This window comes from Epinephelus moara, chromosome 2 (genome assembly GCF_006386435.1).
Source record: "Epinephelus moara isolate mb chromosome 2, YSFRI_EMoa_1.0, whole genome shotgun sequence".
NCBI classification, from domain to species: Eukaryota; Metazoa; Chordata; class Actinopteri; order Perciformes; family Serranidae; genus Epinephelus; species Epinephelus moara.
The window spans coordinates 12,557,818-12,572,965 of record NC_065507.1 but is presented as its reverse complement, the minus strand read 5'-3'; the positions used below and the strand labels follow the sequence as shown (position 1 = coordinate 12,572,965).

The 15,148-nt window shown below is 41.2% G+C and overlaps 1 protein-coding gene across 4 annotated transcripts in view; it reads left to right on the top strand.

The window, feature by feature from the left end:
• Positions 1-14,671, top strand: part of veph1 (ventricular zone expressed PH domain-containing 1) — a 124,639-nt gene extending 109,968 nt beyond the window's left edge. For all 4 annotated transcript variants that reach the window (XM_050064019.1, XM_050064003.1, XM_050063994.1 and 1 more), the window contains 3 exons: positions 4,234-4,370; positions 7,795-7,848; positions 8,207-14,671. In XM_050064019.1, the coding sequence (XP_049919976.1) occupies positions 4,234-4,370; positions 7,795-7,848; positions 8,207-8,389 (374 nt within the window). In that variant the 3' untranslated portion in view covers positions 8,390-14,671. The remainder of the gene's footprint in view (positions 1-4,233; positions 4,371-7,794; positions 7,849-8,206) is intronic.
• The last annotated feature ends 477 nt before the right edge of the window (positions 14,672-15,148 follow it).

Here is a 15,148-nt window from a genome sequence, read left to right as displayed (position 1 = left end):
AATATCATCAGGAAAGGTTGTGGTCATGAAGGGTAAAGTGTAATACCTTGTTAATCACATGTAACCATTTCATCATATTTATAGCAGAGGAGTTGCTACGTGACGGCCCCTCGCAGTCAAACTTTGATTTAACATTTTGTTTTTGTTTTCACAGGGCTAGACATGTTACAAGACGCAGTTTTTCTTTTGGTAATGACTTATGGAAGTCTGAAACTTGACATTTAACATGCGAGGAGGGTGTATGTGGGGGTGGGGGTCGGAGGGGTGGGGGAATTTACTTGTTTACAACCACATTTTTTCCTAACTTTGATAGTTAACAAGGGTGAGTAAGTGCACTGTCAAGTGTGGTTTAAACCCATAGTTTTCTTTCACGACACATCTCACACTGTTCTCACAAAAGCCAAAAAACACCAAATTACAGGCACATTAATACACAAGTGCAACCATACTACATAACAACAGAGTAAACATAGTGACAAATACGGATAAGACATTTTCATATTTGGGCTTGAGGGCGCAATTAGGCTGGTTTGGAGGGACAGCTGTTTCTGGGAATGACTTTGGTTGGACGCTTGACTCCTGTCACAGTTTTGAAATCCTGTCAGTCACTTCCATGAAGCTCAAAATGGAGCACAGGAGACACTGATAGAGAGGCATTATTTTGATTTAGAAAAAAATGTGTCACGGGTGATCTGACCACATTTGGACAGATCTAAACAGAAGCGTGAATTCAGCAGAAACACTAGAACACACTGGGATCTGACTGAATCCAAAACTCAGCAGATTTGTTTGTGACCCGGTGCGTGCATGTGTGTCATCTGTGTCCGGGTCTCGTTTGACATCAGCCTGTCTCAGACGAGGTGAACTCAAGTGCTTGCCCCGAGGCCGACGACAAATCCAGGGATCACTTTCCAGGTGTCTGCATCAAAGCAAAGAGACGGCGTGGGGCACGGTGATTTATGCACCCGACAAGTTTATTTCTACACCCCAAAAAATAACAGAAATATTTGTCAGGTGACACAGACGGTTTGTCTAAACAGGCCGACAGGAAGTCAAGGTGCAGATGACACACACAGACTGATAATTTGGAAAGAATGTGAAGGTTTTACTCAGGTGATTGGCATCCCACTGAATCATCAGTGAAATATAGAAAGTGTACAAATACTAAACACTCATCAGTCTTAGTCACAGCTGTAAATGTAACTACTGTTAGATTTATGGATGCGCTACTGCTGTCTCTAAAACTAAACGGTCAATTCACCCACAAAAGAAGGAGAAAAATGTCACTTACCTGTAACAATATTTAAGATAATTTCGGCTTTATTTGCCCAATAAATGAACAAAAAATGGTCTGATCCTCTTAAAGAAAGTGTAGTGTTTATCTATATTGATTTATTTAGAAGTAATCGATTCATCAGTCTATAAATTATGAAAACATGCTATTAAATTCCCATAAAAACTTCTCCGACCCTATAGTAATGTCTTTATAATGCTGTAACAATTTAGTTTGGCCATCTGTCAACAAACTGAAAGGTATTTGATTTACAATGATGTGAAACAGATGACCTTTGATGGTTTGTCTTGTTTGGCGTCAGGCACCTCTGTGAATCATCTTTACAGCATTCCCACACATTCACACACTCTCTAATCAGATCGCAGTAATCTCTCCACTGCTTTACTCATGAACGTGGATACAAAGAATGGCTCTGTTTGGTGGTCAACATCTGAAGTCCTGGTGTACTGGCACCAGAAGTGAACAAGCCCAAACGTGTCTGTGGTCTGGTCTGGGGATCGCATTCTCTCGAGTCACACAGTCAGTTACTGGAAATTAATCTGTGTTCAATTTGATTGACACAGTTTTTTCATGTTAGAACAAAATAAGCAGATAAATTTGTATGCAAGCAAAACACCCATTTACAAAAACACAGTGATAGATGCAATTATACACACACGCACACGCACACACACTCAAATCAGCACTTGATCCAACTCAGTGCAGGAGGTTGATGTGGGTGAGTGTTTCCAATCAGACCAGTCCAGACTTCACTTTGTGGGAGTTCCCCTCGATCTGATCTCACACACACACACGAGTGAGACAAAATGCTTTTGTTGACTTAAACTCAGCAATTCATTAATATGGACTGGAAGTTGATAAGTTCAAGTTTGTTTGTGTCCCACAGTTTCATGCAAATAAGATTTAAAGTGCTTTACAACTAAGAGCTATAGAAACAGGAATGAATAAAAGTAAAGGAAACTGAGACCAGAACAGAATTAATTTTGTAAGTCTCAGATCAGCACGGCGGCTCCGAAGTGCTTTAGATGCACAAATGCTTAAATTTATTTCACTGGGGGGGCATGAAGCGGGCAGGTGCTTTGTGACCTTAAAGACCTGCAGGTTTCCCAACATTTAGTGCATTCACTCACATCGCAATTTACCCTTCGCTAAGTCCTGCCCCAGACGCAGGCTGGCAAATCATATCATAGCATTGGCCCGGCTCAGACCAGGGTCTGACAACAGTACAGCTGTGCTCCATTGACTCTAATGCAATCGTTTCAGATTTCCTTCATTTTCAGGCTTGTTTTGTGGATTTGGAGCTAAATTAATGTTGTGTATTAATGATACTCGTTACCTGGAGAGGCTGGAAAAAGATATAAGTTTCCTCCCTGTTCCAAAACCAAAATCAAACCCTGAAAAGTGTAGCGTTAGCTAGCTACTGAAGATATAGCCTACTGAATGTGTACGCATGCTGCTTTTGCTTTTTAATGATTATAACAGTGACAAAAAGGCCGACCCTGCTGTACAGGAACCAGTGAAGGGAAGCAGGGAAACTTTGCTGATATTCAACCAGCTCTGTGTCATCGCAGTGTGTGCAGATGAACGTTGTTTGACTTCCCCTGGAGATCCCTGCCCGTCTGGCGCCAGAGGTTCAGGTGCTGGCAGTGGCACGGGGATAAAGCCAAACACCGTTCATCTGCACACACTGCGATGCCGCACAGCTGGTTCAATATCAGCAAAGTTTCCCTTTATGTTCATTGTCTTCTGTGTCGATCAGCAGTGATGTGGTGGTTCACTTTTACACTGTGATCTGTAGCCTATAGTTGGGCTTTAGCTTCTAACTATCTTTGTCTTTTTAACCTGTTGTTGCTGCTGAGTCAGTTTGACATCCTGGATATATCCTTCAAACACAGACTGTAGACCCCTCTGTCTGCTTCTCTCTGGAATCACTGTTTCATTTTTCCAAAAATATGATAATATTTCTTCAGGGAGTGCAGTTAGTGACAGTGTGGGCCCCATGCTTACTCCAACAGCTTGTTGGATCATCATAAAGGGGCGGGGCTTAGTGAAAGGTCTGTTGATGTCTTATGGGTGCTTCTGGCTAGTTCTGTATATATACTCAATTACATGTACTTTATGTCACTGCCAGCACATGTCCAAAACTTACATTCCTCATATCTTTAATGCAGCCATTGGTTTTCATTCATTTCACTATGGCAGGGCTCTCAGACATAAATTACTCACAGGCCATAAGCCAGGTTGTTCATTCCTGGCAGGGTGCATTTAAACACTTGGTGGTGATTTTTGACAAACGTTAAAGTAAACATAAATTTAAACCATACTCCACACTGAATTGTATTTATCTACATGTCTAGCAGAATAATGCCAGTGACATTGTCCAGAATTAGGTAATTTATACGTAATAATTGCTAGAAAAATAATTTATTGCTGTAAAAAAGAATCCAAATAGGAAAAACATTGAAAAAAAATTGAAATTTGTGAGGCAGATGTAATAATGAATTCTAAACTTGTAGGGGGTCTTATGAAATAGTCTTGTGGGTTGGATCTGGCCTGCCCTGTGGTGTAAAAATCAACATGCAGAGGCCTGAAACTGGCTGGTAACTGGTTGGTTGCAAAACATGCCACATTATTTATTTCACAACCAGAACTTTTACATATTGTTTATGGTTTGGGCTAGAGTCTCTGGCAGCGTAGCTCATGAAAACAGGGTTGTTTAATAGCTGACTCAGGTCTCAGATGTAAGATTTTCCCACCAGCTCATGAATGCATCAAAGTGGCAGACCTCCAGATCAATCCACTGATGGTCTGCTGTAATGTAAAGTAAATGTGCGAAAAACATAAGGTAATACTAATCTATATTCTTTCTGTCTCTTTTTCTGTTTCTTTCTTTGTTTCTCTCCCTCTGTCTGTCCTTCTGTGTCTGTATTGCCCTCTAGTCGTGAACCAGGAGGGACAGCCTCTCATCGAGGGGAAGCTGAAGGAGAAGCAGGTCCGCTGGAAGTTCATCAAGCGCTGGAAAACCCGCTACTTCACCTTGGCAGGAAACCAGCTACTCTTCCGGAGAGGCAAATCAGTACGTAGCCAGTGAAAGTGAACCCTCATCACACATGCACACCGTCTCTGGCCTCTCGCACAGAAAATCTTCATTAATGTTTCCCTGTTCCGTGTCATTTGAATCATGATGAAACTCTGTATGAAACAGTGGAAATCTCATCTCGTGATAAGCTCAACTGTCCCTCAGGAGCATCTGGTGAATCCGAGTGTAACAAACTTTGGCCCCGGTTTGGACTCTTGGGGGATTCCCAAGGCCAAATCATGATGCTGCAACAACATGAGTCACTCTCACCCACTATAACTCGAAGCAGATATCATTACGCACAAGTAGCAAACAGAGCAGGAGGTGCTGCCTCGTGCAGTACGTGTGTACGAGTGAGAGAGAGACCAATTTTATCCGAGCAAAGGTGAGGAGATTTTCCTCCGGGTTGCAACAACAAAGTTTTTACTCCAACTTCCCCGAGTTTGCTTGGGACTTACTGTAAGGGTCGAGCAAAGGCTGAGGTCACAGATCAGAGTTATTGTGCAAAGGGAAAGTTTGTTTAATCAAAACATAGAGTGAAAGCAGCACAATGAAAAATCTGCTGAGGTTAGAGGTCTGAAAAAGTTTGCTAAAAAATAAGGTTAAGTTTGATTTTATCCAGCTGACGGAAGAAAAATATTGTCAGTCAGCTCGGTTCGTGAGAAAATCAGATTTATTGGGAAGTTTAACTACACCTGTGTGTAGCCGTACTTATATCTGGGTTTATGGCAGAGTGGAACAATTAATTATAATTGAAATAATTTCCACAGCCAACAGGAGATTGGGTGTCCTCAGGATTTTAGGACATGTTTATACAATCAACTCCAAAAACTAGCACGAGGCACGACATCTCAGTGGAGTATCTGGAAACAGTGGGGTATTCTCTGGTGGTTGAAATGCAGAAGTAGAGTTGAGCTCTCTCTTTTTTTTTTTTAAGACTCCTAACAATAGTCTTTGTGCTCCTAGCCAGATGGTAATGGATTCCTCTCTTTTCGCAGAAGCCACAGATTGGAAAGGTTTTGCGTCTTTGTTCTCAGAACTCGGTCCATCTTTGCCAGCGCGTTCTGGAGGTGGTTGGTATGTTGTGAAAGAGCTTTTCCCAAATGGAGAGTGAGATTAAGATCCAAAAAAATTGTGTTGTTTCCTCCACAGTGATTGGTTGAGCAGCTTTGACACAGTGAGAGGTTTGAAAAATTCCCCAAAACCACACAAAGCTAAGTGTTGTATCTCACTCTGGTATTCAAATCGATGCATGTATTTCCAAGTGAGTCAAATTATCTGAGAAGAATACCAATTCTCTCCATATTACAGCTTATTGCCCTGTGTCTTCCACTTCATCCTCAATTTCCTCCCTAAAGGAAGACTTCACCCACAAAATGATCATTGTACAGCTATTACTCACCCTGTGTCACGTTGATTTGGGGAAGAAATCTTGGTCTTTCCTGCGTGCCTTCATGGTGAACAAGGAATACAAAAATGGAGACAATTCTTGATGAATTGGAGTAAAAGGGGGGCCGAGTTTAACAACAGTAAAACCTACATCAAAACCTCTTTTTATAAAACTCCCACACAACTCGTGCGGTATAACCAAGTCTAATTTATCCAGACGTATTCTCAGTACTTCCCAAACACATGCATTTTAGCTACAAAACCTCACTACTTAAAACACTTAGGTGTAAACGGTCTCATGCATGGACGAGAGCACGCCAAGGCAAGCACGTGCATTTGAACCCTGCTCAGTGGAATGCACGAGCGGAGTTCAAATGCACATACTTGTCCATGCTCGTTACTCATATGCAGAAGAGCTTTAAATATAATGTTTTGGCAACAGTGCATGTTGTGCACGAGTTGCGTAAGAGGTTGTAAACAGATGTTTTTATATAGCTTTGCTGTGAGTAAACGCAATCCCCTTTTCCTCCAATTCCTCAAGAATTTTCCCTGTTTTTGGATTCTTCGTTCATCATGGAGGCATGTGAGAAAGTTCAAGTTTTCGCCATGACTTCAGCGTAACCTGGGGTGGGTAGGTTATATACAAATGGTCATTTTGTGAGTTCCAAAATCCAGCATCATGTATTTACAAGGTTATTTAATTGGTCTGAAAATAAGAGCAGAAGAGACACAGGAAGCAAAAATGCACGTCACGAAAAGGATGATGAAGATGTGATTTTGAGAGCACAAATATGAATATGTGCAAATATGAACAATAATGAATGAATGAATGAATGAATGAATAATCTCAAGTCTTTGGCTTCATACCAGCACCACTGTACCCCAAAATACAAGCTGTCAAATGCAATGAAAGAATTAATTAGTTACATATTTAAGGTACAAAATCATAGTAAAAGAAAAAGTTGAGATGAGGTGTGTTTGATTGATGTTCTAAGTCATTATTTTAGTATTATGAGACAACAGCTTGACGGACTGTCTCTTTAGGGTATCGTTTTTCATAGGCCACATGGCTAATATCAATCACATGTCCAGTTGAATCACTTCATGAATCCACTGACATGAATCGTCTGTGGGAAACATCAGACCCTCAGCACAGCCAGCCGGGGGGTAAAACTGTGAACAAGTCTCTCCCAAACACACACACACACACAAACTACAGAAAGGATGTGGGCAGTTGCCATGAGTGTTGCATCAAGCTCTGGTTATGTGGTTATAACCACATAACTAACGATGGAGTCAAAAGACATGGCTGTGGTGCAATACACACAACTACACCTCCTCATGCTCACAAACACACACACACACACACACACACACACCACACACACACACACACACACACACACACACACACACACACACACACATTCAAAATGAGACACTCAAAGAAACAGAGATGTGCTGTGCAGCAGAGCTGGAGGATTTAATTTCCTGTCCTGGAAAAGCAGCAGAACAAAGTGTAATTGTTCATCCTGTGAATGGTTTGTTCTGAGGTAGCACACACACATGTGAAACACTGTGACACAATATTGTGATGCTGAAAACAGGAGGCTACCCCTGACACTGTGGCATGGAGACATATTGATACGCTTAAAATGCACAAAGACCCTTTTAACATGGCTGAAGAGTGGTTTATTTAAACAAAAAAATCACATCAAGCTACAAAAATCATACAACTCTACTGCTTTTCTGTACTTGAATACAAATTTGAGGTACTTGTACTTTACTTCATAACATAAAATAATCTTATAAAATATCAGACATTACATAGGATGACAAAAATCTAACAGTATATAGAAAAGCTAAAATGTCCTCCATGTCAACCAACATCAGCATTAAAATGATGCTTACATGTTTATGTATCAGTAATGATAATCAAAATACATAATATCCAACACTGACATATTTGGAATTTTTTTGAGAATTTTTACAAGATGGTTTTGACTTCTCTCGTTGTCTGTCCTCCCCACAGAAAGACGAGCTGGATGACATCCCTATTGAGCTGAGCAAGGTCCAAAGTGTCAAGGTGAGGAGTTATATTGTGATCGTCTCTCAAAAACCTGCTGCCAAAACCTTTCGATCGTCACCACTGATCACATGTTTTTGCATTATTGGTGATTTACCTCCTTTTAATCTTTAAAGGAGGTTAATTTGTTGTCAATTTAATATCATCTGTTCCTGTTACAGTGTCCTTTGTGGATGGTCTACATTTTCCTCAATCAGATTTTATACGATTTAGGAAGGCACATCCCCAAATACTACAACAATTACTAGAAAGAAGCAGGCTACATAAAACCAAGTCATATCCATCTCAAAAACGACAGCAGCATCTCTTCCCAGACAGCAGGAGTCTCTTTCTCATCTTTCTTATTGTTTCTCCATAGGTGGTAGCCAAGAAGCGGCGTGATCGCGGTCTGCCACGAGCCTTTGAGATCTTCACTGACAGCAAGACATACGTGCTGAAAGCTCAGGATGAGAAACATGCTGAGGAGTGGCTGCAGTGCATCAACGTGGCCGTGGCTCAGGCCAGAGAGAGGGAGAACAGAGAGGCGACCACCTATCTGTGAGAGCAACGGCAACACAGTCAGCTGACGAGGACACATACTGTACATGTGCGGACTATTGCAAACTCATGCATGCACAAACACTGTGTGATGTTGCTACACACTATGCTGAGTACTATTTTGTTTAGCTGTTCACAACAACATCCACTGCCAGTAGCATAACTTTATATCTGTCATTGGGAGCATACAACGCCTGTCAGAAACAAACAAAAACTCATGCAGTATTTTTTTTAAAGACTTGAAATAAACCAGCAATAAAAGGCTGTATGGTGTGTATCCAACCAGAATGAAGGATGGTTATACCATGGCCTCGCGATCCATCTACAGCTGTGGACCATCATAAATGTGTGTTACAATACATAAGTGTTAAAGACTGAAGTTTCACCTGACTGGATCATACAGCGCGGAACTTTCAACTTCCTCCGCTTGAGCCCAGACATGACTGCGAGCTTCAACAACCAAACAAAACCAGCATCTGTGGAAACTTGGGATTTCTGGGTTTAATGGTGCATGATGATTGAGATGAATTTGAGGCCAGAGTAGTATTTAGCAATAAAGACTTCATAGAAGCTCCGACCTCATAAGGACTTGAAGCAATAATGAGACTGAACAGATTCTCTTGAAAGGAAGGAAGGATGATGAAGAGGAGCCTAATGGACAGCAGATGGGAAGGGCATTCAATCCTGAAACTGTGTGTGTGTGGTTGTGTGTGTCTGTGTCTGTGTGTGAGAGAGTGCATGATGAAGTCTTAAAGGAAGAGTTCAACATTTTGGGAGATGCATGTTTTCACTTTTTGCCAAGAGTGAGATGGGAAGACTGATATCACTCTAACATCTGTGCTCTAAATATGAAGCTACAGCCAGACGTTGGTTAGCTTAGCTTAGCTTAGCATAAAGACTGGAAATAAGGGGAAACAGCCAGTCTGGCTCTGTCCAAAGGTAACAAAAGCCTCATACCAGCACCTCTTAGGGTGCTTTCTCATCTGCCCTGTTTGATTCAGTACAGACGAAATCAAGTTAGTTTGCCCCCTAAGTGCAGTTTGTTTGGGCAGGTGTGAACACAACAACGACCGGCCCAAGACTTTCTTGAAGATGTGATCTCTCTCTACTGCACGGCTGTAAAGTTTCTTGGAGGCATGGTTGCGTGGTTGTGACGTTATCGCAGTGACAATATTTTTGACAGACAGACGTATAAACACCTGAAAAAGTACTCACAAAGGTTTCTGTGGTAGTTCCCACTACAATAGGTGTCTCCAGGACTAAACTTCTTCATGATGACTCACAAAGTGAAAACAATACCTGCCAATGCTGTTGCAGCAGGTAACAACGTTATCGTAGCTGGAAACAACTCTGTTGCTGCTGGTAAACATGACAAGTTGGGGTTTTTCTAGTCTCGCCACCAGACAATCAGAGATCTCCGCCTTCTGATAGTCTGGGGACACTCCTTTCTAAAGTGTGTTTAACACACCGGAGAAAACGGCCGGCAACAAAGCAACGCCTCTTGCATTTTTGAAAAGGACACGCCTTCCCGGAAACGTGCGCTCCCCCTTTTCTCGTCTGCAAGGACACAAACACACAGAGAGCTTGAAAATGGATGTCGAGAGATTTAACTCCGTTTTATCAAACGTGTGCTCAGTCCGCAAGATTGTGGAAATGAAGGACTTACAGCAACTTTGTTTAAAACTTTTAACGCAGTCGGACTATGTTTACGAGCACAAGAGTTCAGCGAGCCACCGAAGGACCGCCCTGCGGATTTACTATTGGTTCTGCAACGTAGGGAGTTTTTTTTAAACTCTGAAATTGTATCCGCCCATCTAAACACAAAATCAGGGAGAAAGACATCAGTCTTTAGTTAAGCAAAGCGTTTAAAGACTGACTTGTGAGTCTAGGGTTTTTCAGGTGTTGTGCATGGGACTATGTCTTGGCCAGGTGCGGTGACTTCCTGGGGTATCTACTGGCTGCCAGGCAACCCCATTGTGACTGCAAGATTTCGGGATGTCACTGACCAAGAAACAGTCCCGCACAAAGACATTTTCATATTAGGTATAATTATCCATATCAAGTACCAGAACGATCCTCTCCCTTCCTACTTTATCACCCATGGCTGTGCAGTACAGTTCAGAGCATGCTGCTGGCATATGTAGATTTAGAAGGAGATTGGCAGGGTTGAGAAATGCCTTTGCAACTTTACTCATAAACTGCTACATGGGTTAAATAGCTGTCAACTTTGGTGTTTTGGTACAGTTGGTTGTCACACCTGTTGCGATCTGTACCCGAGTACACAAGAACCATACTCCAGACCACCTACTCAAAAGACTCAGCCATGGATCAATGTACTATGCCTGGATATGTGCCTGAATATGGTTCTTAGTGTTCACACTAATCAAACAAACTGGACTTTGTTGAAAAAGTCAGATCCGGGCTCAGGTCCCTGATGTAAAAGCCTCCCAAAACTTAATGACCTTTGGACAGAGCCAAGCTTGCTGTTTCCATCTATTCCAGCCTTTATGCTCAAATGTGCTAACCAGCTCGCTAGCTTCATATTTCTTTAATAGACATTTAACACACATGACTACAATGTTGTCATCATCATTAGCAAGAAAGCGAAAAAGCATGCTTCCTAAAATGTGGAACTGTTTATTTAATATACATATTTTTTCATGTAAAATATGGATATACATAATTTATCCAACATTTTAAACTAATTTGTGTCAAGTATTTTTTGTGTTTTTGATTTATTCTCTATTTTTCATCACTAACAAATCTGTTTTCCTCCAGTCAGTCCGCAACAGCTCAAGTTGAGCTATTTAAAAATCAGAGATTTTCCATCCAACATATAAGAACACCTTGTTTAAAGAAAAAACATTCAGACCCTATTTTCTGTTTCTGCTCTTGTACTAAAGTAACTTATGAAGCAAGTCCCCTAAGAGTTAGTGCAGTGGTCAGATTTCTGTTCTGTTGCAATCTAAGTACTGTATGGACCAGGCTATTTTTGGCTTTCCGAACAAGAAACGTCTGCAACAATTCCCTCCGTGTTTTACGAGGAGCAGTGTCAGCTCAACTGTTGCTCAATAGTAAAGTTTGGGCAACAGAGTTCTAAGAAAACAGTGAAGTAAATTAGAGGTTTCCTTGTGGATTTCGAGACCGTGCCAGTCCAGTCATACTGATTTAATTTCGATCGACGATTCAGTGAAGGTTTTTGTTTAGACAGCGAGAGACTGAAGGTGATGTGCAGCAATCGCAACCTTCTTTCCAGAGGTCAGAGTTTAAAAGCTTGTGAGTTTTGTGGTCTTGTGTTTAAGCTGCAGATATTGGATACAGTGGAAGTGAGCATCTGACTGTTAACATTTTAACCTCCAGTTTTTCCTCTGATTTCAGTGGACTCAAAGAAGAGTCTCAGTTTCTACCTTTTTACAACTTTCCACTGGTAAAACCAGTCTGTAGTGGTACATATGAATATGGAGCAGTCTTACTCCCTTATGTTCCTCACTAGCCAGGGTGCAAATGACAAACATGTTGACCCAGTTAAGCTCTGACTGCCTGCACCAGACAAACATTCACGGTCAGCCGTGGCAAATCAATTATTTCGTATGATGTCTGATTTTGATCTTTATCTGGATCCGCATGTGAGGTGTGTGTCTGCCCACAGGTGGAAGCGTCGCTCTCCTCTGTGGTATCAAATGCTTTTGGCTTTGGTTAATTACATAAAACGCACTGTTCGGAATACTTTAAGGTGGCCTTAATCTTAACTCGTGTGACAGACAAGGGCATTTTCTTTGGTCTTACCTTGTCGTAAAGCTAAAACCCCGTCAGCTGTGTACTTGCAGTCATAACACTGCCTTTCCCAGCGGGTCAGGTTACCACTGTTTGTACTTTTTGCTGTCCCTGTGCCTCACCCCCTGCATGGCAGAGCTGACCTGCATCTGCTTACACATAATATTATTTACATCATGCCTCTCCTTCACATTTTGATTCTGTCCCCCTCCCCCTTTCCTTTTCTTTCTTTTTTTTATGACCCACATACACAGCTGGCTATGCACCCCAAAGTCAGGGGGATTTCTCACAATAACTGCAAAAGATGTTTTTCTAAAATGTAACATCAAACTTTTTTTAGGCTTGCTAGTGGCGTGGCTCTGGGGATGGTTATGTCAGTCTTCCTGTTGGTGTGTCCATCACGTTGGTCCAGGCTGAAATAGCTCAACAACTATTGGATTTAGATTTTGTAGAGTCATTCATTGACTTTGCTGACCCCCTGATTTCTCCTCTAGTGCCACCATCAGGTTGACATTTGTGGTTTTGAGTGAAACGTCTCAACAACTATTCTCGTCAGATTCAGCACAAGCATTCATGTCCCTCTGAGGATAATATCGTAAATATCGTTTGATGCTCCTTTAAGTTTTAATTCAGTGTCATCATCGGGTTAAAATTTCAACTTGTCCTATAGTTTGGTTTATGACCATCAACCTTAGCTGGCCTTTGTGTTTAGTGTTAATTGAGACTTGGATTATACTATAAGAGTTATGTGAGAGTTTGTTTTGCTGTCATTAAATGTGGACCCAAATGACTTTTTTTCCCCATTTTTGGATTCACAAAATTCAACATAAGACAGAGTGAGTAAGTAATACACAAGTGGTCATTTGGGGGGTGAACTATTCCTGTAGGCGGCATAGTGGAACAGTGGTTAGCATTGTTGCTTCACAGCAAGAGGGTTCGAATCTGAGGGTGGGGGAGCCCTTCTGTGTGAAACCTGTATGTTCTGCCCTTGTCAGTTTGAGTTTTCTCCAGGTACTCCAGCTTCCTCCCACATCCAAAGACATGCAGGTTAATTGGTGACTCTAAATTGTCCATGAGTGTGAATGGTTGTCTGTCTCTATGTGTCAGCCCTGTGATTGTCTGGTGACCTGTCCAGGGTGTACCCCACCCTTCACCCAGTGTCAGCTGGGATAGGCTCCAGTCCCCCCACGACCCCTAACAGGATAAGCAGTTATGAAAAATGAGCTATTCCTTTAAGTATAGCTTCACAGTGCCATCAGCATGGATGCAGACTCGTATAGTGAAAACAGACATCTCACATTAAGCCAACCATGGTTGCCCTTTTTTCATTTGTCCAAAAGCAAACAAAGTTATGTCAGGGTTAGTCACTCAGGACAAGTAGCTGATGTCAGACATTATCATTTCACAGACACCAGGATTTTTCAAACTTATTGACAATTCCTTGATTTGTCTTGCGGAAAATTCCCACCTTTCTGGGCTGAAACAAACAAAAGTATATGTGCTAACATATACTACACTTTCACACACATATTACTTGACTGCAGCTGCTGGCAAGCAAACGTTAAGTCCACTGCCACTCGTCGGTGAGGTTCAGAAAGTCCTTTACTCTCCACTCTAAATGTACCATGAAGCTGACTTTAGCCTTTTCAGTTGCACAGTGTTGATTCCTTGGTGTTTGAAGTGAATGTCTGATCATATGAATGTCAAAGTTACAATGTACAGTAACAATGTGAATGCTCTCCGCCTTCACGCTGCCATGTGGGTCTAGTTTCCAAGCCTCGGGGGGGCAGCATTACAGCCAAAATGAGCAATTGTTTTAGGGTACTTTCCTCGTAATGAAATACATTTGTAGGCAGCTGTGTAAATAGACTGAGGGATAGATAACTGTAGCATCTATCTATCTATCTATCTATCTATCTATCTATCTATCTATCTATCTATCTATCTATCTAATGTTCGTCAGTTATTATTTTCGCTACGTTAAAGCACAATGAGATTTTACATTTACAGTTTAGAAAGTAGATATCAAGATGGAAACTGCTGTAGATCTCAACAAACACACACTGTATATGTGAAGATGATGAGTGTTAAAGTTTCTGAATGTATAAAAAGACTTCTGAACATAATTATCAGCCTTGTGTAAAGAATCGTAGGAAAAGGCTTTAACTTTTTACTTTAGAGTGTCGTTAAATTACATTTGATTTTATGTTTGATTTTTGATATAAGGTCAATATTTATTTTTTACCAGCGCTGTAATAACACTTCAATGATGTCTTGAATGACTAATGAACAAAGAATGTGACTTCTGTCTTCCCTCTGCTTTTTCCATTGTGTTTATATAGCTATGAAATAATACTACAAACAACTGAATGATGTTTTTTATTTACAGTTAAACTGCTATGTTATGGATTGTATATTTGCTTGTTGCACCTTTTGCATGTCTGACACTGTCTTCTTTTCTTTTTTTCCTGACAGAATTATACATTAAATCTTTACCAGTGAAATCTCTCAAGTCTGGGTTTGATCACTTGAAGTAAAAAAGAACTACAAATAAGATAATCAAAGAAATTGAATAATGGTTTCCTGGATCCTCACAAGAAGAAAGGAGGAAATTGATTTGAACAGAGACGGGATTGTTTCTATGCGAGACCAGCTTTAGCTAATTTGTCCAGTTGAATTCACTTACTGGGCTGACTCACTGAGCGTTGCCCACAATGATAGTGATCCTGAGGCCAAAAGCTTCTATCTGTTGCCTCAGTGCTCTCCTGGGAGGATGCAAACACACAAACACTGGCAGCAGTATACTAAAATTACTAAAATTATTCCATATGCCCTCAGATTAAACCAAAGCATTCCTTCCTCCGTGTGTGTAGTTTGGTGCTATTCGTGCAATCCAAAAAGCTTTCTCCAACTCCAGACCCTTCAGATTGGATCTCTCTCCCACAGTCGGTCTGTCATGATGGTTGTGATCCAGAAACCAGTTTCACAC